The sequence below is a fragment of the Artemia franciscana genome, chromosome 10 (assembly GCF_032884065.1).
Source record: "Artemia franciscana chromosome 10, ASM3288406v1, whole genome shotgun sequence".
NCBI lineage: Eukaryota > Metazoa > Arthropoda > Branchiopoda > Anostraca > Artemiidae > Artemia > Artemia franciscana.
This window is the reverse complement of record NC_088872.1, coordinates 47,188,641-47,215,848: the sequence shown is the minus strand read 5'-3', so window position 1 is coordinate 47,215,848 and position 27,208 is coordinate 47,188,641. Positions and strand designations below refer to the sequence as shown.

General features: G+C 34.9%; 1 protein-coding gene and 1 pseudogene across 1 annotated transcript; both read right to left on the bottom strand.

The window, feature by feature from the left end:
- Positions 1-1,457: 1,457 nt before the first annotated feature.
- On the bottom strand, positions 1,458-25,452 carry LOC136032279 (nicotinamide N-methyltransferase-like). Its single transcript, XM_065712542.1, has 4 exons — positions 25,326-25,452; positions 14,874-15,081; positions 7,790-8,009; positions 1,458-2,359 (listed from the first exon to the last, which is right to left on the bottom strand). Exons 1-4 carry the CDS (start codon positions 25,447-25,449, stop codon positions 2,162-2,164), a joined length of 750 nt encoding a protein of 249 aa, XP_065568614.1. The 5' UTR covers positions 25,450-25,452; the 3' UTR covers positions 1,458-2,161.
- LOC136032343 (phosphatidylinositol 4-kinase type 2-beta-like) lies at positions 11,195-13,690 on the bottom strand (annotated as a pseudogene).
- Positions 25,453-27,208: the final 1,756 nt, after the last annotated feature.

Here is a 27,208-nt window from a genome sequence, read left to right as displayed (position 1 = left end):
TAGCGTCGAATAGCATCAAAAAGGAAAATAATATAGTGGAAAATCCCCTTAAATAAAAATAAATAAATAAAAATGCAGAAAAAAAATAGTCCAAGTGTTGATAAGAAAAAGGCAAATATGATTTGCCACCCGGATATTTCTGCCCAACGCATCATTTGTTTTTCTAACTCTGATAAAAAAAAAATTATAAATAGTCAAATATGGCAACTTTTTACAAAGTATCTTGAATTTTTTCTGGAAGGGGCAGCTCGCAGGAACTTATTCCTGTGGGATTTGCTTCAAAGGGATCTTAGTTTGCTGCAATTTGATACAAAAATAGGTGATATCAGAGAACTAGCCAAAAAGATCCACTTCGGTTGTCTCTTTTGCTTCGATGTCACTGCAGCCTTCTGGCCTCGCACATGGACACTCAAATTTTGTATTCGAGGCTCGGTCCTCTTTTCAAAGGTGTGGCACCCAGTCCCTCGACCCTCGCACGTTACATCTCACTTTATTTGGTTCTCTGATCCTCAAAAGGGTTGTCACCTCCCTCCCATTTTGGTTACTCTAGCGTAAAGAGTGGGGGCTCGGGGGATGACTGTTCCCCGTAAAGGATAAATTTCAGTTCGATTAAAGTCATCACATCTTGTGACAATCAAAATATGATAAAGGACGTAGCTCATCCACAACCGTAAGTATTTTTGAAGAAAATGAAAGATCTTGAGTTGACTGCTTGGAGATCCCCCCATGCCTTTTCAGATCCCCTTCCTTTGCGCTGTCATCCTGACTAGTTTACATGTTTTAGTACGTTTGTTTCAGACATTAATAGTATTTCCTTATAAATAGCCTTGGTTGGACGACGTTTTCCTCCCCTTGAGACTTTAGTATCCCTTCCCAAAACAATCTCGTTTCTAAAGTTTGAATTTACGGCTACTTTCCAAAACTAATAGTACTTTTCAAAACTACTTTCCATAAATCATTTCTAAATATCAAACTTCTATATTTTCAATTTAAAGAAGTCCGCAAATACCTCATTGAAGAAGTCCTATCGCCTTTTTGTGTTTTTGCAGACGGGTTATCGAATAACTTTCATTAGTTAAATGCAGCTGAAGTGCCATTACCCAACCCATCACTTTCAAGCTAGGTATTGAATCATAGTTACAATAATTTAGTAGCAGAGCCCTGGTACAAGGCTTGTGTAAGGTCCTGCATGGGATGGCTGTAAGAATTCAAAAGGTAGTATGTGACACATATAGTCAAACTGATATTTATAACACGGCATATTTAACTTTATAAGTTCAATCGATTAACTAAGCGTGATTTCCTGTACCGTATCTGGGTCTCAAGAAAATATGAAGCTTGAATTTTTTCCAGAATCGGTGTCTTTCTTTTTATCAAATGCAGAAATAATCGAAATTTTGAGATTTTGATATCGAAATTGCAATTTTCTTATCTTTGAGGTCGGGTAAAAAAAATACCTTGTATAGGCAAGTGTTTGTTAGTAAAAAAAAAAATCGGTTTTAGTTTTTTTCTCTCCCCTGTAAAATTGGTGTTGTGTAGCACACCCTCTTTTGGATTACCCAACCGATGGCTTGTATAATACATATTTTCTTAATATCATTTTAAAAATATCGATCAGGACTACCACTTTCTAGAATTTTTCACAAAATCTTGGAATATCTTGCGTATATATTGCAAAAGATGTGAAGCCGAACTGGCAAGACATGGCGAAAAATATAAAGATGAAGAAAACAAACGGGACCACGGCCAGTAGAAGGAAAAGAAGAACTAAAACGACAGGGATGTTTCACTTATATAAAACAAGGCGTCTTCATCGCTAGAAACAATTGTCATAACCAAAGGCTTTTATAATGTAGGTTTTTTTATTATTGCTTTAAAAATATAACCAGTCAGACCTGCCATTTTTGGGATTTTTCACAAGATCTTGGAATATCAGCCCTAAGTATGAGGTCTTTGGATAAGTATATATATTGTACATTGTCCTTAGAAAGCATATTTTATTATTTAACATTTCGAGATTTTTTGGAAGTGATCTTGGAATATGCTAAAAATCCCAGTGGCGACCCTGCCACTAAAAATTATCATGGATAAGAAAAAGGGAAAATCAATAAGCTTCGAATGATTTTTCATTAATAAAAAAGAATACAAGTAAATTGGTCTATTAAATTACTTCAGCCTGAACAAAGAATATTCCTTCGTGATCTGCTTTCTTGTTACTGTTGCAAATTCGTTCAGCCGACTTGAAGCTGCTTATCTGGAATCCTGCTTTATTTATATATTCCCTTAGCTTTTCTTCGTTTAATCGAATTGATGAGAATTCCTGGTCCTTTATCTTGTAGTAGGAGTTATTCAGTGCTCCCTAGAGAAAACAAAATAGTTAAGCTGAGCACTGGAGATAGGAGGTCCTTTGTATCTTTCTTATGCTTAAGCTGTCATAAATGCTTATGAGATATTTATCTTTTATTTTCTCCCTCATTGAGAATATATATTCATTCATACTCGTTTCAGGTTTTACTTGTTTATAGTTTCACTGCAACAATAGGAAATAACCTACGGTAACAGAACGCCAACAATAGCAAAATCACAGATTTGGTTGAAAAATCGAATACTTCATATAGTGTCTACCTTACGTTTTTTTCTGAAAATTTAATTAAGCTTGCCGTGAAGTTTTCTGCGGATTCTGCGAGGCTACCGCATTAAGGAGCGGCCTCGTATTGGTAAGTTTCTATAGCTGAGGTGCGAAAAAACAACAACACCGCAGTGAGACCTGATGCAGGAACATGTGTCGGGCCATACAAGCATACCTAGGCGCATTGATGTAGCACTACAAACAGAATGCCACTTAAGGGGTGGGAGGATGAGTAAGTTTCTGTAAGATGATGTGTTACTCTCATAAAGTTTTCCAGAAATGGAACCATGTGTCAATTATTGGTCTCATGAAAATTGAACCATTGTCAATTTTGACATGAGAATTGAACCATGTGTCAATTTTGAATTATAATGAAAGAACCCAGCGTGCCGACCCGGGGAGACCCTCCAACAGATTAACTCTAGTTCGGCATTGTGGAGTGACATGAGAGGTGTAGCATAAGTGGGAGATGGTAACGTCGGAAATGAACTGGGGGAAATTAATGCCAGGTTTTTCTTCTCACTCAATTGGACTATTTGTCTTGCCTTTTTGTGCAATTAGCCATGACTTGGTGCCCACAACTATTCCATTTTAATTCAACAAGTCTTATGGATTTTGATATATGAAGTCGTAAAATATAAGAAAAAAATTCTGTGGATGCCGTTACTTCAAAAAGCCCTCGTCAAGGGGTTTTCGTCCTGTCGTTCTACTCAGCCCACTCAAGCCTAACATGCTCGCGTGCCCTTATTTTATTTGAATTTCCTGGCATATTCATTTTTTTTTTCTTCATGACTACAACAATGATCATGGTTCCAAATTTGTTTGCAAATATTCGAAGTGTTTAACTTCAAAGATTAGATATGTGTAGATTCAGATAAAGACAAATAGATTTGATTCAATGTAGACGGAAACATTTAGACTAAACCGAATAGTTGCAGTAATTTATAATAAAAAAATAGTATTATTAGAAGTCTATTAGAAAACTGTCTCAGCGTAGGTCTTTAGTTCTCAGCAGCCATGCTTGATTATATAGTTATTTTGCCATGAATGCGGGGAAATTCTTAAATTATTGCTATTGAGCAAAATGTGGCTCTTTCTAGTATCCACTAATTTACTGTTCTTTCAATTTACTGTTCAAATTAATCAAAAACAATGTTTTCAACTGAAAGTAATGAGTAGCATTAAAACTTAAAATGGATATAAATTATTCTCTATACGAGGGAGGTTGCTCTTTCGTCAGCCTTAGTTTTTTACACTAAAGTATTAAAGCTCTTTATAATACTTCACATTCAAGTTCAACAACCCTTTTGTTTGTGCAGTCTTTTTTAAAGAATTGTGACAGAAAGTGAAATTTTAGCGAAAAGAGCGAGGGTAGGGATAGGGGGAACCCCTCATATACGGAATGATCTCTGATCTCTGTTCTTCTTTTTTAATGTTGCTCCTTATTTTCAGTTGAAAAAACCTTTTTTTATTTAATTTCTGGCAGTTTTTTAAAATCATTTCAGGTAATCACCCGCACTTTGTAAAATTTCCCCTAGAAAACTCCCTTCCCCAGAGTTTCCTTCCCGTGGGAAATTCTCCTCGAGGAAAATCCCCCCTTTATGCATAAAAGATTCGTATGCCTCTCAAATACAAATACTATATGTGAACGATAGGCAAATTTTGTAACTTAGAACCCTTTCCTCAGAGAATATGGAGGGGAGTCATGTCATCCCAAAGGTATGGCTATTGAATCTTTCAATAAAGCTGAATCAAGTTACTGTCTCAGAATTTTGATAGGATTTCTTTTTTTTGGGGGGGGGGACTTAGCATGGTTGGGGTAATCCCTCTCGATTTTGAATCTGATGGTGTGATTTTCATTAATGTCAGTTAACTTTTTGAGGGAGTTTTCCTCTTTTTTGTAAACCAGACAAATTTTCTCAGGGGTGTAGTTTTGATGGGTAGTATCAATTAGGCCTAATTTTACAAATTTGGATTCGGCATAAAAAGCCAATTCTTTTGATGCATATTTTGTTTTCGAAATTCCTTTTTATAGAGTTTCGGTTACTATTGGACCGAATCGCTCTTTACTTACTGTTCGTTATCACGAAATGTTTCGTTAGCTTCACAAATTTCAAATTGTTTTCAATACTTAAAGTTAGCATCTATTCATAGCAAGTTTACTTAAATGTCGGAAGCCTCTGATACCTTACCTCCCGAATCGAGACATCGTGGTCTAGATTTTGTGCAGGGTCCAGCTAAATGGAACTTTATCAAACAAAAAAAAAAACAGCGGGCAATCCAACCAAAGCAGTTCAGCCTAGCTTTTCCAAAGCTCTGTAGTCAAAAAATATAGTAAGAGACATGGGAATCTCCCTGGGATGCTCAGAATTCCTGGAGATTCACTTACAGGAAATACGCTTAATAAGTAGTCTTATACAAAGACAACCATTCTGGGCTAGTTACAGTAAGAGAAACTGTATCAAATTGATTTATTTGTCTATTTCCTTTCAATGGCAACCCAGCCCCCTTCCAGTCCTTTTCTTCCATACCTCCTGAATAAAGTTTTCGGCTACAAGTTTTTGAAACAATGATTTTGTTGTGTTTCTATTTCAAATTGGCATTATGAACCGACTGTTGACCCCAGCACAAGATATATGAATAATTATATCTGAAAAATATATTTTGTAAGGAGAGGTGGCACCAGATTCAACTTTTGGGGAATCCTTTTTTTGTTGGACGGTGCTTCCAAATCCATAAACATCCCTATGATTCTAAACAGTGTTTATGAAATTACTAGCTTGTTCTGCCAAAACTTTGTTTATATACTAATTCCGGTACTTATCTGTTATAGCGCCTATGTTAAATTCTTCATCTAAGTAGAACCTGTTTCTCTGACTAATCCTAATGAAATATCACAAAACATAATGAAAGTATACAACTTTAGAAGCAAATTCGGGCTATACATTTGCACACGGGGGGGGGGAGTAAAGTATAGCGGATCTACATGCAAAATGTGTTAGGTACAATTATTCTGCATATTATGAAGTAAGAATTGTTTTCAACTTCGCACTGTCCAAACACTTTACCCCAACCGTGCCCCTAATGTGCAAATATATAGCCCAAATTACATATTTCCCACCTATTCTGTCACTTCTCTTTGTCTTGTCTCGCGGTAAGCTGAAAGAAACTAACAAAGAAACCGGTTCTACAATGCGTCAGAGGACGAAGAATTTAGTATAGGTGCTACAACAGATATATCCCCTGATTCTTATCAGTGATTAACTTGTTCAACCAATTGAAATCATGTATTAAAAATTATTATATGATTTATATTGGTAGAAAAAGATTCATATAGGTAAGGACGAATCCTACAGACACTGGTCAATGATGATGGTGACTAAGCTTATTGGATCCATTCCAAATTGTGTATCATGACTATCTACACCAATCTTTCTCGGCAGCCAATTTGAATGCGTCAGTACTAGGAGACTTATGCAAGGAGACGTCCTGTGGTGGCGCAGTGGATTTGACCTTAGCTTGGTAATACGGGACCCAGAGATCGAATCACCAGGAATGCACTGCAGGGCCGACGCAGGGACCATAGTAGTCAAGAAGCGTCGTTAATTCTTAAATAATAATTATGCAAGGAGACTTCATATGTATTTATACTGTGGGTAAAATTCTGAGAGTACTTTGTTAAATGCTCTTTTGTAGGCTAGTCATGTTGTTTAAGTGTTTACTTGTGTTTACCGTATTTTGATTTTCTTCTATTTGTTAATTTCTATTCCATCAGTTATGTGGTTTTGTTTATTATGATGGGTAATAAAATTACGAATATATGTAAATCAATTAGACATGGGTTTTCAATAGAATGAAGCAAGAATTGTGTTTTTAGTGTAGCTAGTTCATAGGTTAGTATTCGCACAAGATTACCTTTAAATATATTATGCTGCAGACTTTGTTCAACGAGTTTGGTATTTTTGGAAATGTTGAACTATATTTTTCGTCATTTGCCATTCTTACAGAACCACATGATCTTTTCGATATATATTTTGTCATTAAGTTTGTTTAATCGGAAACGTTTCTTTGTTTTTGGCAAGTACAATTATGAACTTTAAAATTATTATTGTTTTTAACTACCAAAGACATGAAAACGAAAATATTTTTTACCCTTTGGACCTACCACGATTGTCTAAGATGCTCCTTTTGGCTATTTCGAAGTTATAAAGTTTTTAGCGCGTTATCATTTTTTTTTAATCATTGGTACCATGTTAAATTGTGTAAATAATTAAACCAAACTAATTAAATAAATCTGGCAACGCTTTTCGTCCTTAAAATTTTTTAAACTAACAATCTGTTGATTCCCAAAGACAACTATACCTTCAAAGGAAGGTGTTTGTTTTCACATGCTTTTATTTTCAACTTATCTTTTGCCTATTTTTTTACCCGTGTTTCTTTTTTTTTTTTAATTTGGCACCCGCTGCCACAAAAAACTGCATACCTACATTTGGAAGTCTTTTTAATAAAATATTGAATTTTTGATTTTATCTAGTTATTCAGGATATAAGTTTCTGCGTAACCAGATTAAAGAATGAGATTTTTATTTCATTGTGCTTGTGTCTGTAAGCGAATTTTGTAGTGGCATTATTTTGTAATTTTATCGCTAAAATGCGATAAATCTTTTTTTTATAATTTTCATAAGTTTAAATCTATACTTATAAATATTTTTCTTTTAATTTCATTTTTTAAACAAATTTATGTAGTGACTGATTAGAGAAAAATTGAAAAAGAGACACATAGGAAGGAGCTAAAATAGAGGAAACATAAGAGAAACAATATTAGTACTGTTGGATAATACATTAAAGAAATATACTAAAAATGAAACAGTAAGTAGAAATAAGAGAAAATATAAGTAAAAGGGAAGTTAAGATCCGTTTTAAAAATCACGGGTAAAAATCGAAAAATAGCGTTTATACTTTTTTTTAGCTAGTTTGGAAATCTATTAGTAGTATGAAGGGAGCAAGATCTGGTGAACTATATTCCCAAATCATCAGAAAGTAAATATTTCTATGATGTTTGTCTGAAAAAATAACCTTTATTCTGAGCGAAATTTCAAGGATTTTACAATCTTCTAACGAGGTTGTTTTAATCCCATCTTCCAGTAGAAATTAGGCTTACCTGTAAAATAATTGTCCCATTCGGTTTCAAGAGATGTTTCAAGTTCATAAGGGCTGCTACGTAGTCTTCTTCATTCTTAGATATGAATTCGAGGCACAGTGTAGATATAAGGATTTCAAATTTTATGCCAATATCAGGGACAGGGTTTGTTTTAAACACATTACAGTGACCAATATATTTGACGCTTTTCAAAAGTCGATCTTCTACATCAGCACATGAACTAAAAATAAATGTGAAAATCAACATTATAACAAAACTTTGCATAATTTTATCCAAGACCAAGTGAATCGACCTATTTAAATGAAGTTTTTATATAAATTTATGCATAAACTGTTTATTTTATATGAACTACTTAACTCTTTATTAACGAATGGACCACTGTGCGGTATTACTGCATCTGATACTGGCTTGAATAGTTGAATTTTTTTATAATTTTAAATTGATCGGCTATCTCATAATTTTCTATCGATAGAAAGCTACCCCTTTTTGGAGCCAAAATGACAAAAAATGCGGTATAATATTTTTGACTTGTTGTGAGACAATATTTTTGACAACTTAAGGACACTAGAACTTTTTGTATCCTATCTCTAGACTTTTAAGACTGCTGGTTCCATACGGTCATCCCTGGGTAAAAACAAAAAAGCGAAAATGCGTCCATCACCCTCCTTTTTTTCGAAATCCTAAATTCTATATTTTTATATTTGAGCTTGAAACCTCTAAAATCAGGTTCTCTCATATTCTGAATTGCAAGGTATAATTTTCATATTACTACCGTCTTGTGGGTGTTTTTCTCTTTTTTTAAAGTCTGGAAAAATTGTCTCAGACTCGTAGCTTTTGATAGACAATTTTAAACATGATGAATTTTACGCATTTGGAATCCTTAAAAAACTGATTTTTTAAACTTATATATTTGTATCAAAACTGTTTTTTTTTAGAGTTTTGATTACTATTAACCCAGGTCGCTTGTTTCTTTGTTTGATACAAAATGTTCTCTTTAAACTAGAATTATTCAAAATTCATGCTTGATACTGGTGCCAATTTAGGGTGGGGGACATTTGCCATATCGATTCTCCACCTCCCTCGGATTTTGTAATTTTTTAAAATGTTTTTATTTCATATTTTTTTAAAAATTCTTTTTTTTATGTTTTCATTGAAAAAAAAATTAAAAAAAGTGCCTCCTTAGCCTTGGAAAAATATATCATCCCCCTTCCAATATTTCGTGAATTGATGTACTAATGCTAAATAATCACCATACTCTCATTAAAGTACAAGCTAAACTTTACCATAATGCAGCAGGGGCGTAATGGGTAGGTAAGTTGACACGAAAGACAAGGGCAGTATGTATTGAGTAATTCCTATTTGGTTCCTATTTTGTTGTTATGTAAATTATTGAGGCCCAAATCCTGTTACAATAATTATTATCTCTATGATATGCCTGTGTTTTCTTCAGATTGGGCTTAAATAATTTACTTAGGTACTTACGTATTATATCGACCACACTCAAGAAGTGCAGTTAGGTTAATCATAATGAAATATACCAAAATATGATGAAAATATAATACTTTAGTAAAAAAAAAATATAGAAATTACAACAGAGAATTATAAAAAGCAGGCCGTCCAGAACGCGTTGTATTAAACAATCTAACGAGTTCTAGATGTTAGATATTTAATTAAAATATACCTGTATGGTAGTTCACTTCACTCAGGCTCAGCTAATTATCTCTGAGTGCACACAGAGAAACCAGTGTTACAATAGATCAAGAACAACAGGGTGGTCGATATAATACGCAAGTACCTTTAATTTGGAAGTTACTTTTAAGTTCAACTTTGGAAGTAGATTCTACAATTTGATTTTGAGGCGAAAACAATTGTTAAAGGCTTAATGTAGGTATTTCGTGTCTTACAACAATAAAATACAATGTAATGAATATTTATTTATTTAAATATTAAACTAAAGACCAACTAGGGCCACTTACATAGAACAAAAACAGATAAATCACGACACACACACACAAAAAGAAGAAAAAAATAAAGAAAAAGCTCATTCAAATAACAATGGTATATTTAAACATGTCAAAATTGTTGTGTGTAAATCACACTTGACCAAGTCAGCCAAAGTGGCAGAGAGAGGCCCAGAAAGTACCAAAATGAGAGGATTATCTTAAGCAAGTATCCTTGTCAGGATAGAAAGAGAAGATTTTCTACGCAGCTCAGGAAAAGATGGGAGGCCACCACCAACAAACATTCCAGATGCACTAAAATCCACAGGAAGATTAAGAAGCCACCGTAAAGAATTGTTATAAAGAACCCTAAGAGAATTCTCACACCTAACAGACAGAGATTGTACAAAAGCTAGACCGTACAACGGAGTGCAGTAGGCTCTGAAAAGAAAGCATCTTACAGAAGGGTCGCAACTCCTGAACCTGCGCATGAGTAAGTTAGCCCGGCAGCACTGCAATGCTACTCTCGTACATAGTACTAATCACTTCAATTTATGGTATACCATACAAGTATAAGACCTTCGCTAAAGCTCTTCTATCAGCTGAATCAAACGCTTAGGCATAATCTATAAAGCTGAGGACTGAAGGGGTTGATGGGTCAGGCACTAATTAATCAATTTTTTAATCTTAGATTATTAATCTAAGGGTTTTTTTACCCTTTAAAAAACCCACTCTTCTTCTCTCAAAACTGCATCTACAGCTTCTCTGAAATGAAAAGTATCATCATACTAAGTAATTTTCTACCTACAGAAACCATACTAATGCCTCTGTAATTACCACACTCACTCTTATAACCTTTCTTCTAGAGGGGTTTAGTTAGAGTTTTCCTAAAATCGATAAATACTTCTACTTTTTCAGAAAGCATATTCTAAAATTTCTAACGTCATAGCCACCATATTAAGAAGTTCATTTAGCAAACTATCAGTACTTTTAGCCTTGTTTTTTTAATCTTTTTAGTACTGTCATTATATCTTTCTCACTAAATCAATCTTCCTTCACATCCAAAGTGTCGCAAACTTTTTCATTATTTTCTATATCTTTTCTTGTAACTCTATCACGGCTTAGCACATTCTCAGAATGTTTTGCCCATCTCTCTTTAACTCTTTCCTTTTTACTAATTGTGGCCCCATTCCAATCTTCAACTGGGACAAGTCGAGATTGACTATTTTCTCTCAGTTTATTAACATGCCCGTACAATATTTTACTACTATGCCATCTAGGTGCATTTTCCAGATCTTCGACATTTTATCCATGGCTTCCACTACACACCTCCTTAAGTGACGTCACATATAAACAAAAAAAAATTATCTTTCCAAAAATTGAAAGATTTGTGAACTTATATGCAGTGAGCAAAAATGGAGAGTAATTTTCAAATGTTTCATACCTTCAGGAGGGGTGGGGGGGGTTCTAAATAAGCTATATTTGCAATGGAGTAATTGTGGTTAATGTTGTTATTCAACTAGTTGCCTATAGCGTTTCAGTTAACAAGCTACCGGATAATTATTTGTTGTTATCTTTTACAGATTGCATCCGCGGAAGTTTTTATTAAGTGGATAAGTCGGATAGAGGATTTTCGATCGCATTCTGAATTTCAGATGCTATGTGAGGACAAAAACACCTGGTCTTCAGGGTTGCCATCCCTAGAGATATATCACTATCTTTAGTAATTTTTTATACTGTCTAAACAGAATAATCTCTAGATCAGCACATAAATCACTAGATTTTTGAAGAAAATCACTAAATTAGCCAAAAATCACCAAAGTCTAGGGATTTTTTGGTACTTATGTGTAATGTGTACTTGTACACTCGATAACCTGTGTCGTCAACATGAGACAATACTCGGTTTTCACGGTGTTTATACCAGGCAATTAGCTTCGGCTCGGTGGGAAACTATATTAAAGGTATAAGTAAGTAAGTACTTTTATTACCCAAAAATTCACTGGAATTACATCGGAGTACGAGTGGAAAAAGAAAAGAAAATCAGACTACGAACATAACCCTAAGTATATACACACTATGTACGTTAACAAAACTACTGACACATGATAGCTAGCCACGGGTTCGTCCTTCCCTTAGCCTTTTCCAGGAAATTCTCTACGACCCGGTTAATACAAACTGTTGGATCGGACACTCCGTAATTACGGATTCAGCCGGACTTGAGGGTATTTTCATTTGCACTCGAAGGCAATTGTACATATAATAAACAGCTCTGACAATAGACAGATTTAGCCCTTGTTTATACGCTTCTAAAAGGATCTGCGCATGCACCGACGAGTCAAACGCCTGGCTTACACCAAAAGAACCAATATCTAATGGGCCAACCATTGCCTCAGAATCAGACACTAGCAAGGGCGAACAGAGCATCAACGCAACTAAGACCTACAGTAGAGCCAAACTGGTGGTTTGGCATTTGGCAACAGTTTCTATCATTCGACAATATAAGCACTTCAAAAAGCTTATATGAAACTGGCAACAGAGTAATTGGTCGATAGGAGGAGCAGATGTTAGCTGGCTTCTCTTTTTTCAGGATGGGTGTAAATTGTCCTCTATAGAAGACATCGGGCACAATACCGACTACGAATATGATCTGTTACAATAATGTTAGCATTAAATACAAAAGAAGAATACCGTTCTCAAGGTGAAGTGTACGCAAACCGTCAATTCCGTGCGATTTTTTCTTTCCCAACTTTTTTTTTTTTTTTTTTTTAGTTAAGAGAAATATAATAAATTCCGAATATTCAATATCACATTTAAATAAAATATACACACATACAGAATCCATCTTAGAACCATTTGAAAAATGGCTCCTTATACTGAAATATCTGTGTAAACGAATCACCATTGCTTCGAGAGGCATCATTCCCGATTGGACAGTTTGACCTTTCAACAACCATTTGAGGCAACTGCACAAGCTCTTCAGGTGTCTTCCTTGTTTAAGGTTCAATATCTGGCCTCGCAAGACACTCATTTGCCTTTCAAACAAGAAACCATCAAACCCTTTATCTGTCTTAAAAAGCCTATAAAGGTCATCACATAGATCTTGCACGCAGTTCATATCAGATATAAATGGGAGTATCGTATCTCGTGTAGCTTGACTAAAGGGAATTTTGGCATAAGGAAGCCAAGCCCAATAGGAAGGATAAGCCCGCCAGGAATCTGGATGTCTGAAAGGAAAGGCTAGACCATTATCTATTGCTGCTATTCTTATCACAGCCGGTTTAACCTCTCTGTAATCGTTTTCAGAAGTTTTCTGTGTTTCAGCTTTTACATACTGTATTAACCAGTTATTATTCCCTCTATCAGTGTTTCTTATAATATAATCCAAAACCACCAAACGCTCAAACTGCTGTTGGAATTCTTCCTTAACTGATTCCGAAAGTGGCTCCGTTTCAAACTTCAACGAATAGTTGAAATGAACCAACCTTAGGTGTAATAGTCTACCAATAGCAGGGAACTTGTTATAACAGCTTGTTCTGCATGAGCCTTCTATCTAATTATTCGAGAATAATGAAATGTTTTGCTAATTAACTTCACAGCCCTAGTTTTTGGTATGACACCAAGTCTTAGTTTTTGGTCAACTATGTATGCCCCAGCTTCCGACGAGTAACCTTGATTGGGGACTAGACAGTTACGACCGAAAAAAAGGAAAACAGAGTCTGTGTAACCACTTTATCCACTTTGGGTTCAAACTACCATAGGGTTCTTCGTCCTTGGGTTTGAAAACGGCTATTGTTTTGTGTGAGGTATTTGTGACAAAATAACTTCCGCTAGATCCTTGATAGACTCTTTCAGGATATATTCCTTGATCTATGGCTTCTTCTGCTTCCAATACAAGTGTACTAAAGTGAGGATCATCTATAAATGTATTAGCAGATTCAATTCTAGCATGCCCTAACAATAGTTAATGTTACCTTGTTTTCGGCAAATTCTTACTAATGCCAGCAAATCCAATATCTGGCAAGATGGAAGACTCTCTACTTTCTGGAGAGACGGTGTTTAGCTTCCGCGTTCCTCCATCAGAATTTTAATATAATTCACCACTTCCTTCAAGAAAAGGAAGAACGCCCTGATTTCCAGATGTCATAGGTGTATCCAGAGCAATCAACTGGTCATCTTCAGAATGTGTTGTACCATTCACTTTGGTATATTCCTTTTTATTCGGAGTCCCTTTTTTAGGAGAAGCTGACATGACAGCAAAAACTTCTAGTTCCCTTTCTGGAGGATTAAAAAATATTTTTGTTATATTTAATATATTAATTAAATATTTAGTTGGTATTTTGGTTGGGTTTGGTTCGTTTAGGTTACGTATCTAATATAATGCGCTCTGCGCCCCTTCCCCCTTTCATAATTCTTTGTTGTAGTTTTAATAATTCTGTTGCTATGATATTGTATTTTTATCATATTTTGTTTTTATTCTTTAGCATTCACCAAACTTCACTTCTCGAGTGTGTTGTGTATAACCCAAAAGTACCAATTTTTTCTCAACCGGGTGGCAACCCTTTCGGCTCTGCTGCAAGCAAAAAGCTATAATTTCAGTGCATGTAAATATCATTCGATAACACGTTAGATCCATATGGGCCGTTAGGCACCCCAAGCATAACAAGAGTCTCAAATTGCGTCAATGTATTTACATCACTTAAAAATCAGTAAGAAGCATACTGTTTTTCCATTTTGTCACTGCCCCTGTATAAGAAATTCATGAAGTCAATCGCATAAAAAGTCCATTGATTTTTAAGTGGGTACTTAAATATCAGTAAAAAAAGATACCATTTTTTTCTATTCGTGCCACTGTTTTCGCTTAAGCAGTTCATCGATTTAGTTTCAATAATCATTTATCAAATAATTGGACTTTTTTAGTAAAATTGTAATAAGACTTTCTTTCTGAACTTTCTAATAATTTTTTATTTAACTAAAAAATGACTAAGGAACATACCATTTTTCAATTTGTGGCACTGCTTCCATGTAAAGGAGTCCATCGATTTGATTTCAATAATCATTTATCAAATAATTGGACTTTTTTGTAAAATTGTAATAGGGCTTTCTTTCTGAAATTTCTAATAATCATTTATTTAACTCGAACATACCATTTTTCCATTTGTGCTACTGCTTCCATGTAAGGAATCCATCGATTTGATTTACGTGTGCTCTTTAAAAAGCTATCGACTGTAGCTATATTTCTTTGAAGGAAATCTGTCATGAAAATATTGGAGCTCCATTTCGATGCCGAGAGAACAGATGTGATAGTAGGGCCACAGCCAATTTCCATGATAGCGGCATTTAACGGCTTCAACTCTGCAGGTGAAAAAAATAGTTTAGCCAAACCCCTGAATCCTTTGCAATAGAAAGTAAGTTAACAATAGTTAATAAGCACTCAGGGATAGGAATTAAGATCAGTGATAGGTATATCTGATCGGGCATCAGGAACTGGAAAAAAGGGAAAATATGTTAGTTTGTGGATAGCTTCACATACTATGTTTTCAATAACTATGTATTTTTGACTGCATCCATCCAAAAGATGGATGCAGTCAAGATGTAAGAGTTAAGTAATAAAATTGCCTAGATGCAAGAATTTTTTGGCAAGTAAAACGGTTTTGAAGAAGGCAGGGCGTGTCTACCACATTATAAAAAAAATTATTTCCAGCAAAATGTTTTGCTGGGCTTCAAACAAGTAAAAGAAAATCCAATTTTGTTGAGATTGTGACGTGCTGTTTGAATTCTGACAAATTATTGAAATTATTAAGATTTAAGCACTTCTCAGAAGAGAAAATATAATTTTTTAACGTATATACATTACATTTATCAACTTGTTTTGAATTTAAACACTAGATTGAAATTTCTTGAATTTCATATTAAATTTTATAGCTGCTGACCAATGCAAATTTTATAGGCTATGTCCAGTAATATTATCAGTGATTCAACACTGATGTTACTGTATTTATTGATTATTATTGATATATTAATATATTAATAATATATATTTACCATAAAATATATTTACCAAGACCAAAGAGATAATTTCGCATTAAAACTTGTACTTTAATTTCATTGATTTAATTTTTTTAAGCTAGCGACATTATTCCTTAAGCGTATGCCAGAAAACAGATCCAAATAAAGCAATATTTTTAAAATATGATTGATTGATTGGTTCTCCCGTGTGAGAATTTTAAACCAGTAAAAAGAACGGAGAGCTAAATTCCACCTTATTGTATCGCCTGTTGAACTTATAAGCCAATAAAAGAACGAACTGCTAGGTGTTACCTAATTGGATCTGCTGTGTGAAATTTTATGCCAGTATAAAGAACTAAAAGTTTTTCAGTCATAAAAGTTTGTTTTACAAGTAATCCCTCTGCTTCTTTGTGATTTACTTTTTGTTCTCTTAATTTTGTGTAATTTCCGGAAGTATATTATTTTGCATTCTGTTTGAGGAGGTTGTTGTGTAAAACCAGAGTGTACTCTGTACATGCCCAATTTCAAGCGCGTAATTGACTGCTTTATCAAATTTTCATGCAGTTTGTGTATTTACATGGGTCATTTGGCCCTAAAAGTTTGAATACAATTATGTAGTCCATCAGAAAAATAGTTTATCCATTGCTGACCAAGGAGATTGATACATGAAAATTCAGCTTTTTCAAATCCTAGTGTAAGTTTCCCGGACATGGGGTTTTTGACCAAGGCAATCCCAGTTATATACTTTGTGTTTCTATCTGACACTGTTTTTCCAGGTGTCATGCTTCTTTATTTTGTTACTATCGACCATATTCATCTTTTACTAGATTTCAGCAACCGCTGTAATCACCATGACGCATACAAAATTGTAAAAGAAGACAAATGACTCGGAACCGCTAAAGAAAAGGGTATGGAAAAAGAAACGAGCAAAATAACATTGAATTGCAAACAGAAATGCTGCACAACGTAATCTGTGGTTAGGAGACAAAGCAAAGTTACACTGGAATAAAGGAACGTGTTAGCTTAGCTTGCGTGAGTATGTGAAGGATAAGCAGGAAGAAAGAATTGGTTTTAAGTATCTATGAAACGCATTAAATAACACAAGATTACTAATGACTTTGAACAGCTAAAGAAAAAGGCATAGAACAAGATACAGCAAAAATCAAACTGAATTAGAAGTAAAAATGTAGCTTAAAAATAAAGAATAATATGATAACGATGCTATTGCGTGCTTTAAATATTTCAGAAATCTCAATGGACTACCGAGTGTGTTATTTTAGTGTCTGTGAAAGATAAACAGGAAAGACGAATTTAATTCACGCCAGGATTTCTTAATTCAACGGAAATTGCCGATTTGCCACCCTTTGACTTGAAACTAAAGAATAATACGACAATTATGCCTATGCGTAGTTTATACATTTCAGAGGACATAGGCATTGGAACATTCTTGGTTGTTAGTGAATTATATAACAACGCAATTATTGTAAAAATAAAACGAAAGATTGGGAAAAAGTTGAGAAAGAAGTTATTTAGCATCTATGACGTCATGCGAAATTACATAAACTTTGAATGAATCCAACCAGCTAAATCAAAAGGCATGAACAAATTTATGAGGTAATGGTGCAAGAAGACGAAGTGTGACGAGATATGCGGCAAGGAGACATGCGAAAACAAGTATCTCCATGAATTCCATATGAAAATTAGGGACAAAGAAATCTGTTATTCAAGACATGGACAAAGAAATAATGGACAAGAACAGGGACAGGGATGATCACATCAAATCATAAACGACATCTGTGGATAGAAGAGATTCAACAGTGAGAATCATAACGAGTCTCAGGCGAGATCAAATACTATGAAGTGGGTGATTCTTTCATGCATTAACAGGAAGGAGGAATTGAATTTACGCCATAATTTCTTATTTCGATTAAAATTTTTGAACCTCAAGACTTAAAACTAAAGAATAACGCGACGATAATGCGTAATGAGAAATTCAAATATATACAAGCCTACAGCGTACTAGGACTAGGGCGAAACCCGGTCTCCTGGCACTAAACAGTATAAACACATAAATGAATATATTTTTAGATACAACTATTTTTGAAAAATCCATAGTGTTTGCGTCATCTACTATTGCCAATTAAACATTTGAACCCAACTACCTTAGATGCTCCATGGACACTGCAGCACCACATCAACAAAAATCCGCCAGATTGGTTATAACTTTATCCATTTTACCTTATTCTTTTCTTTCTTGCAATTTCCTTTTCTTTCTCTATGATGTGGTTCATTCCAGAAGGAACTATTTATATATGGTGTTTTTAATAATGCATTCTACAATAAGTTGTATTCTGGAATTCTTCTGAATTTTCAGGCTCCATTCTAAATTTTAGATGTAATTAATTTTCAGGTGGTATTTTCATGATATATTTTAGAAGAAGATGCAACAAAAGTGTATAAAACATTATAAATTTTGAACTGGCTTTCACCTATCTCGAAAAACTCCCTGAGGCATGCGAACCCAGCTCTACGGTAAATCTTGTAATTGGAAAGTATCATTGCGTCACGTTTCACAGCGCTTTTCTTTTCTAGGTCTCGAGATTTTTTACCCCAAGAGCGAAATCATCAAAAGAAATAACCAACAGCCAAGGTAGCCCTGTCAATAATGCCAACGAAGCTATCTCAGAGCCACGGTTCACCACTGGGAGCTGATCAATAGATCAACCTGCTTCTGCAATCTCAGAATCTGAGGAGGGTGGATTTTATCGTTTGATAGCACCTTCTTTGACCTTCACTGCCTTAACCAGTAAGACTTTATCTCCTCAATAAGCGAAATCCATGACGCTGAAGGACATGAGAATTTATCTTTGAATATCAGTCAACTTGATTATTTACCTGATAGTTGTATAAAGGATTTAGACATAGTTCATAGCTTATGTCATGACAAAAATGCCAAAGCACCTTATTTAGAACGTCCAAAAGGCAAAAACCGATGATACTGCTTCATGTACCAAGAAGAAACATGAGCCTAATGGCTTAGTCAGAAAGTGATCAAACCTCAAGTACCTATTAAGATGAATGTTTACCTATTGAGTAAAGTTCAAGTAAGAGTAGTGGCAGTAAAAAAGATATGAGAAAAACTAAAATAATTAAAGACCAAAGAAAACAAACGAGTGTGACCGTAAAAATCTTAGGTGTGATGGAACAAAGCAGGGGCGGAATTTGCTATGGGGCACGGGATAACTGCCCCTCCCAGATCCCAGTTCACTGCCTCCCCACCAGACCCAGTGTGCCCCACAGCTGAAATTTGGTTTCTACAAAAATCTTGTCAAAACTAAGATAAGCCTGCATAATTCGTGCTTCTACAGAAATGGTTCATATTTCTTTATTTCAACCTTTATGGTACTATATTGCTCATTTTTCAGTTTTCACTGTCTTGATCTAAGAAAATTGGATCCAAATCCCCCCCCCCACCGACAAAATGCAACAGTGGAGCAAAGCCCAAGTAAGGACTCAGGAAGAGGTCTTCAAGCAAACCTTAAAGTAATCCAGTTTTCTTAGTGCACAAGATCGGAAAAGGAAAAAAAGCCAGAAACATTTCTAGCATTCAAATAGTAAACTTGAAGCACCCTTTAATAAAAAAGATTGCCCGTCGAGCTGCATAAAGTACTGTGCAGTATCCCCTTTAATAAATGTACAGCTCCCTTTAATAAAAAAAGATTAACCGTCGAGATTTATAAAGTATGTGCTATAAAAATGAAAAGGAATTCGTAGTGAATATTGGGGCCTAGATCACACAGAGCAGTTAGTTTACAAAAAGATCTCCAAGGTAAAGCCAGTAATAACTCTTAGAAGAAGGGTGAATTTGCAAGCTGACCATCCACCACAGAAAAAGCCCTCATATGCCTTTTGTTTACATTTCGAATCATGAGGTTATGCCAAAAATCCCTTACATATCAGAGTCTTTTGACAAATTAGTATGTGGACGCTAGGTTTTATGGGTATAAGGCCTATTGAGACAACATGCAAGAAAATAATAAAAAAATCAATTATTTTTTTAGGAAATGAAAGATGTGGTTCTAATAGCCACGATGCAGTCAATAAAAAGTTAGTTGAGGTGCTTACTGAATCCTTCAGACCGTGCCAATCACATTATCGTCAAAAAAATAATCCTAACGTGTCTTAATTTCTGACTATTCAGTACCTGTAGGCAGACTTTGTGCAAAACTTTCCCAATAAAAAATGCTCTAAGTCTTCATATGCTGCAGTGACGCACAACATTGATATTTTCTTTAAAATTATAAAGGGTGATCCATGTCGACTTCTTGACGTTGTCAAACAGTTCATGGTAACGAACTGTAAGTAAGGAGTGACCCAGCTCAATAGCAACCGAAACTCTAAAGGACGGAATTTTGATACCAATAGATACATCAGAAGAATCAGAATTTAATCCATATTTCAAATATAAAGTTTAATTAAGTTTAATGTTACCCATCAAAATTTACGAGCCTGAGAATGTTTGCTTTATTTTCAAAAAGTGGGGAAACGCCCCTTGCGAGTCCTAGAATCTTAATGAAAATCACACCGTCAGATTCAGCGCATTAGAGAACCCTTGGATTTTACACTACAATTTTTTTTAGTTCTTTCATAAGAGCTATTTATTCTAATTAAACGACCCTTTGCGATTCATGGGTCATTCTTAAAGAACTAGAACAAAATTTGAACTTTAGCGTAAAGAGCGAGGCATTGATGAGAGAGAGAATACCCTCATATACGTAATAATTTCTAAGTTTATAAGTTCATTTGAAGTTTTAATGTTGCTCCTTGTTTTCAGTTGAAAAAAACCTGTTTTTTTGTTATTGAAAAAGAAAGACGAAAAAGGACAGCAGAGTAAACCAAAGAAAAAGCTTGGTTAAAAACTTATAAAAAGATGGCGCTGAAAGCACAAATAGGATTGGAAATATAGCGTCCTTATGGCCGAGAAAGAACAGTATAGTTTTGACATGTAAAAGATTGTTTTACTACTTGTCCTGCCTAAAATAAAGGAATCCCATTTTACTAGTCACTTAGTTGTTTTCATTAAGGCGCTCGCTCCTGCTAAGACAGGAGACATTCCTGCGTATTACATATTCCGACATGAAGTCATCTATGGCAGGACTGCTGGTGGCGTTGTGGTAATAAGTGAGATCCGAGAATTGAAAGGTTTCATCTTCTGGTGTGATAATTGCTCTGCTCAAAATAAGAACTGGACTCTCTACAGTGCTTTTTTTCACGTAGTAGCACAAATGTAGGGACCTGGAATTATCACGTTCAAATGTTTGATCAAGGGTCACACTCACATGACGGCTGATTCTATTCATGGATATATAGAGAAAAAGATAAGGAATTTTGATGCTGTTTAAGACTTTCAGGATATCATTAAACTTGTGCAGAACTCTAGAAAAAAAAACAGGGTCTATGTCCTTGAGACGGCTTTTACTTACTTACTTAGGTCTTGGCCATCCTCAATGTACGTTTTAAGGTCACTCATTCTGATGGCTCGTGCGTAAGGGCTCAGTACATTCTTCAATCATGTATGGTATGTGATAACTGGATCAACTTAAATCAAAATTTAATTCCCTCGTCCATCGTTATTGTGTTCTGCTTTGTGGACAAAAGCCATGCAGAGGTCCTTCAAGTGCGGTTTTTTTTAGGCGACTCGGCTCCATTTGCTCGACATGGCTGAACCAGCTAAGTGCAGTTGCTGTTTCTTAATATTACTGAGAATAGCTTCAGACGACTTGAGCTTTTGGCGTAGCTTTATCTATGGAAAAATGAGAAGGCACCAAAAAGAGGGGAAGAACAGGAATCCCATTCAACTATCGAAGGTAATCCTGATTACTCTCCAGAACGTTTGCAATGACTTACTTTATAATTACGACTCCAATGAAAATTTGCTATGTCTTGACTTGCTCTAACAAAAAGCTAAAGGTGCCAAATACTATCAACTATTCAAGAGCAGTGTCGAAATCAAAGAAGCAGGATATTCGATTGTCTGTCTGCTGACGTATCTGACGAGCAAAAAAGGTAGTTTAGGCTACAGTTGCTTTTTGCCTCCTGGTGTAGACTTAGTTATTCCGGTTATCCTTCCTAGTAACATCAGGTGGCCAAATATTTTACGTTTTTGGCTCTCCTGAAAACTTCGGAAAATGGCAAATGCCTTTCTTTTATTAACACAGCAGCCATGGCCCATGTTATCTGAAATTATACTTGAAAAGTGTGATTTTGCTTCCATTCCTTTCAAAATTATGTGGTTTTGTCACTAAAAATTTTGTCAGTGTTGTCAAATTGAACTGTCAAAGTGAATAAAATGGATAAAATTGACGTCGACTTTTGTCTGTAAAAATTCAAACACTGAAATCTATTGATTACCAAAACCAACCCTAAAAAAAGCACTAAAAACAACACTAAACACAAAGACAACACTAAACACCAAAAAAGACAACACATTGGAAGGGAAGCTGTTTTAAGGCTGTTTGGTGGTACATGGTTTTACCTGAATTTCGTAGATATCCATCCAAGTTTCTTTTATTTTTAATCTAGCACCCGCTATTATCAACTGCTAAATAACTACTATTTACAAGTATTATACGACTATAGTACTATACAATATACTACTATACTACTATATTACTATACAACAGCATAACTGATGATGAAGATCCTTCTCGTGAAAATTTCAATCTCTGACCTTACTAATTTTCTTAAGTTTTGATTTAATTGATTAAAATAATCAATTTTCATTTACACTGTCATAGGTCCTTCAACATTTTGCCCTGTAACTCTACAGCAATAATCCTCGTTTCTACAAAATTACAAAAACACATATGAAATTTTTTGTTAAATTGAATCAATAGAATCTAATCTTCTTAAACTGAATCTTTTTAATATTAAAATAAGTCAAATTTTAAGTTCTCGTAATTTTTGAAATTTTTCACAATATTCTGAATAATTTCAAATATAAGTCCGGATTTTTTACGCAAACGGTACATCCTTTTTTACTCATTGGTTGCAGATATGGACTAAGGAGGGTGAACATTTTTAGATCCACCGTCACGGACATTTTTAGGTCTTATTTAACAAGGATCCTTGATTTTTCAAGAGAACATACATAATTTTGTTGTTGATTTGTTTAAATATATGCTTAGTTTTAAGAAACACTGAACTTGGGAAGTTTAGCTTAATTTATTTGAAAACCCGTCTACAAAACATAAAAAGGATGGAATATAAATAAAAACCAAAGGCAGAGGCAAAAACAACAACTAATATTTACACAAACAAAACAATAATAACAGCATGTAAGATATAAAAGACCCGACAGATCAACCAAAAATCAAACTCTGCTATATTATTAATCTTGAGCTACTTGTCCATGGTTTTATGTTAAGCAAATATTTTGCGAAACAGAAAAATGTTGAATGGATTTTTGTTTTGGGAATCTTAGTAAATATCTTCTAGAAACGCACAACATGCACGTTTTGAGGCAGCGCAACAGAATTGTAAAGACTGGCGAGAGGCTGAGTAAAACTTTTGAGCGATCAGAAGACTGGAGGTGTATAGATTGAAGCCTGGGTATTACATATGGGCAACTGTTTTTATAACGGAGTTCCGAAAGGATATAGCATGTGATGAGTAATTGCCATGACAGTTAAAAAGTACAACCTCTGACTTTCTTGATTGAATTAGAGGCCGAAACCAGGGTATTCAAGAGGCAGTGTGAAAAACTTTGAAAAAACGCTAAATACTCCAACATAAGTTAAGGACATCATAAGGATGTGATGCAAAGATATGTTGATTCCATGAAGGAAAAAGGGCAAAAGTGGTTTTTTCTCGTGTCTCTATAACTTAGTTTTTAAATAGGACTGGAGAAGTAATAACCACTTGCCTGACTATAGTAGAAAAAGACACGAGTACATTTGTCCTAGTCTAACTAGTTACCTATTATCAACTGCTAAATAACTACTATATACAACTGTTATACGACTATAGTACTATACAATATACTACTATACTACTATATTACCATACAACAGCATAACTGATGATGAAGATCCTTCTCGTGAAAATTTCAATCTCTGACCTTACTAATTTTTTAAGTTTAAATTTAATTGATTAAAATATTCACTTTTCGTTTACACTGTCATAGGTACTTCAACATTGTGCCCTGTAACTCATACAGCAATAATCCTCGATTCTACAAAATGACAAAAAGACATAAAAATTTTTTTGTTAAATTGGATCAATAGAATCTAATCTTTTTAAACTGAATCTTTTTAATATTAAAATAAGTCAAATTTTAAGCTTTCGTAATTTTTGAAAATTTTCACAATATTCTGAATAATTTCAAATATAAGTCCGGGTTTTTTTTTACGCAAACGGTGCATTCTTTTTTACTCATTGGGTGCAGATAGGGATTAAGGAGGGTGAATATTTTTAGATTTACCGTCACGGACATTTAAAGGTCTTATTTAACAAATATCCTTGATTTTCCAAGAAGACATACATAATTTTGTCGTTGATTTGTTTAAATATATGCTTAGTTTTAAGACACGCTGAACTTGGGAAGTTTAGCTTAATTTATTTGAAAATCCGTCTACAAAACATAAAAAGGATGGAATATAAATGAAAAACCAAAGGCAGAGGCAAAAACAACAACTAATATTTACACAAACAAAACGATAATAACAGCATGTAAGATATAAAAGACCCGACAGATCAACCAAAAATCAAACTATTCTATATTATTAATCTTGAGCTGCTTGTCCATGGTTGTATGTTAAGCAAATATTTTGCGAAATAGAAAAATGTTGAATGGATTTTTGCTTTGGGAATTTTAGTGAATATCTTCTAGAAACGCAAAACATGCACGTTTTGAGGCAGCGCGACAGAATTGTAAAGACTGGCGAGAGGCTGAGTAAAACTTTTGAGCGATCAGAAGACTGGAGGTGTGTAGATTGAAGCCTAGGTAATACATATGGGCAACTGTTTTCATAACGGAGTTCCAAAAGGATATAGCATGTGATGAGTAATTGCCATGACAGTTAAAAAGTACAACCTCTGACTTTCTTGATTGAATTAGAGACCGAAAACAGGGTATTCATGAGGCAGTGTGAAAAACTTTGAAAAAACGCTCAATACTCCAACATAAGTTGAGGACATCATAAGGATGTGTTGCAAAGATATGTTGATTCCATGAAGGAAAAAGGGCAAAAGGGGTTTTTTCTCGTGTCTCTATAACTTAGTTTTTAAATAGGACTGGAGAAGTAATAATCTCTTGCCTGACTCTAGTACAAAAAGACACGAGTACATTTGTCCTAGTCTAATGATTGCAGAATCAACCCCTCTCCCACCAGACCTTTCTGCAGCTAACTGCAGTTGCCCTTAAGGGCAACTAACTGACATGAATGAATGGAGCATACTCTCCATTTTGCCTTTACGGGATCAATTGAGGAGCAGGCGTACTGGCTTGAATAAATTCATTTGTTACTACTGATAAAGCGTGTATTGGCACACCTATCAACATGCCTCTAGCCATTAAGTTTTATAAATACCTTCAAAAACTTTGTGCAAGTTATACAGGAAAAACTCAACTTCTGGATCAAGTTCCTTATAGTATTCATCCAAATAGTCCTCTGGGTCAAACTTGGTTTCGTATAATTCAAGTACACTGTCCATGCTCAGTCTGGTTTCAGGAACAGTGAATTACTCTTATATAGGACGAGCAATTTTTCTACCATGCGCTCCGCTGTCCGTTCACACACAAAAAAAAATCTACCTCTGGATTAAGTTTCCTGTGCAGTAGCCTTAATACAAAGAGAATGTGGAACTAATAAAAAGGGGAACACAAGTTCATTTTAAGGAGAAAAAGCAATGTCATTTAGTGCTATCCAGCAATGCCATGGACTTATTTGTCAAACCTTAAGTAAAATGATAGATCTAGACCCTTATTTCTCTCTCTCTCTCTCTCTTTTTTTTAGTTTATATTAAGTTGAAAAGTCAGAAAAATTTCGCAATGTCTTGGGCTGCTAAAAATCTTGACCCACACAAGACTCAACCTGCAAAATTTAGACCATGCAAAGTTTAACCCAGCAAAACTTAGCTTAGCAAATTTTAACCCTCGCAAAATGCCACCCATGCCAAACTGAGGCTGAAGAAATTCAGTATACGCAAAATTTTACTCACAATAAATCCTAGCGAAATTAAAACCGAATAAAAATTAATCCCGGCAAAATTCAATCAAGGTAAAATAATTAAGATCTTTCAAATCCAATTCATGCTAATTTTAACCAAGGAAAAAATATTTAACCGAAGACACGTAATTAACCACTCAGCCAGAGGCGCCATTTGGGGGGGGGGTCAGGGGTGGGCAAATGCCCACCCCAGATTTTCCAGGGGGGCCCAAGCTTCCACCACAAAGGGCCCTTTGCCAGCCATAATAATCCATTATGTCCAAAATAATCCATTCTGTCTAATTGATTTGAAATTACTGAACGCCTATTAACCAAAGAGCGTAATTACTTGACGACTCGACGACTTGAATTACTTGACGAAACTTTGAAAGTAGGTGAGATACATAATAAAATTCTCGAGTTCTGTCAAATGCCCATTTCCTATATGATTACGCGACACGAAGTGAGTCAGGGGGGCCCAAGATGGAGTTTATGCCCACCCCAAGATTTGGTCCAAATAGCGCCTCTGTACTCAGCCTTTGGTTCACATGTGGGGACTTTGGAGTTCTGGTAGTTGTCGAGTCTGACCATTAGTCTATTGTAGCAGTGTTGATAGGGTTATTTTGTGAGGTAATAGACTTTAGACTAAGGAGGCGGATAGAAAACAGGGGTGTTTTGGATAAGGTTCAGGCGGGTTTTAGAGAAGGCTTTGGGACGACTGATCATATATTTAGTCTGCAGGTTTTAATCAATAGATATACTAGTGCTAAAAAGGTAGGTTATACACGGCGTTTATAGATATTAAAGGAGCTTTTGATAATGTTTGTAGGTTTCTATTAACGGAAAGCTTGTTAGAGATAGTTTGTGTTATCCCGATCCCATTTGTGTCAGTTTTAGTTCAAATGCAAAGGTTCACTAGAATAGTTGTGACAGTTGGCAGGTAAGTTTCAAGGGTAGTTAGAGGATATAAACGTATTAAAAAGGGTTGCACATTGTCTCCTAAATTATTCGCCCTGTTTGTAAATTCCTTAGTGGCGTTTATGGAATAGAAGAAAGGTCCGATGGTGAGTTTAGATATTGTATATATTTGCATAATGTTGTTCGCAGATGATATTGTTTTGGTTGCCGATTCACAAAGGAACCTTTAGAAATTACCTGATGTTATAGGTGATTATTTGGATAGGAAAGAGTTAGGACTTCAGTAGATAAAACCGTAGTGTTAGTGTTTAGTAAGTGTGGTAGACTTGAGGAGGATGTTAAACTTA

Bases quoted from the DNA above. Each gene is read 5' to 3' on its own strand.
- LOC136032279 (XM_065712542.1), bottom strand. From the start codon at position 25,449: ATGGACAGTGTACTTGAATTATACGAAACCAAGTTTGACCCAGAGGAC. The intron at 15,082-25,325 runs GTATTTATAAAA...TTTCACCTGCAG, and splicing joins CTTGCACAAAGTTTTTGAAG to AGTTGAAGCCGTTAAATGCC. The intron at 8,010-14,873 runs GTATGTTCGAGT...ATTTATTTTTAG, and splicing joins GTAGCACAAATGGAAAAATG to TTCATGTGCTGATGTAGAAG.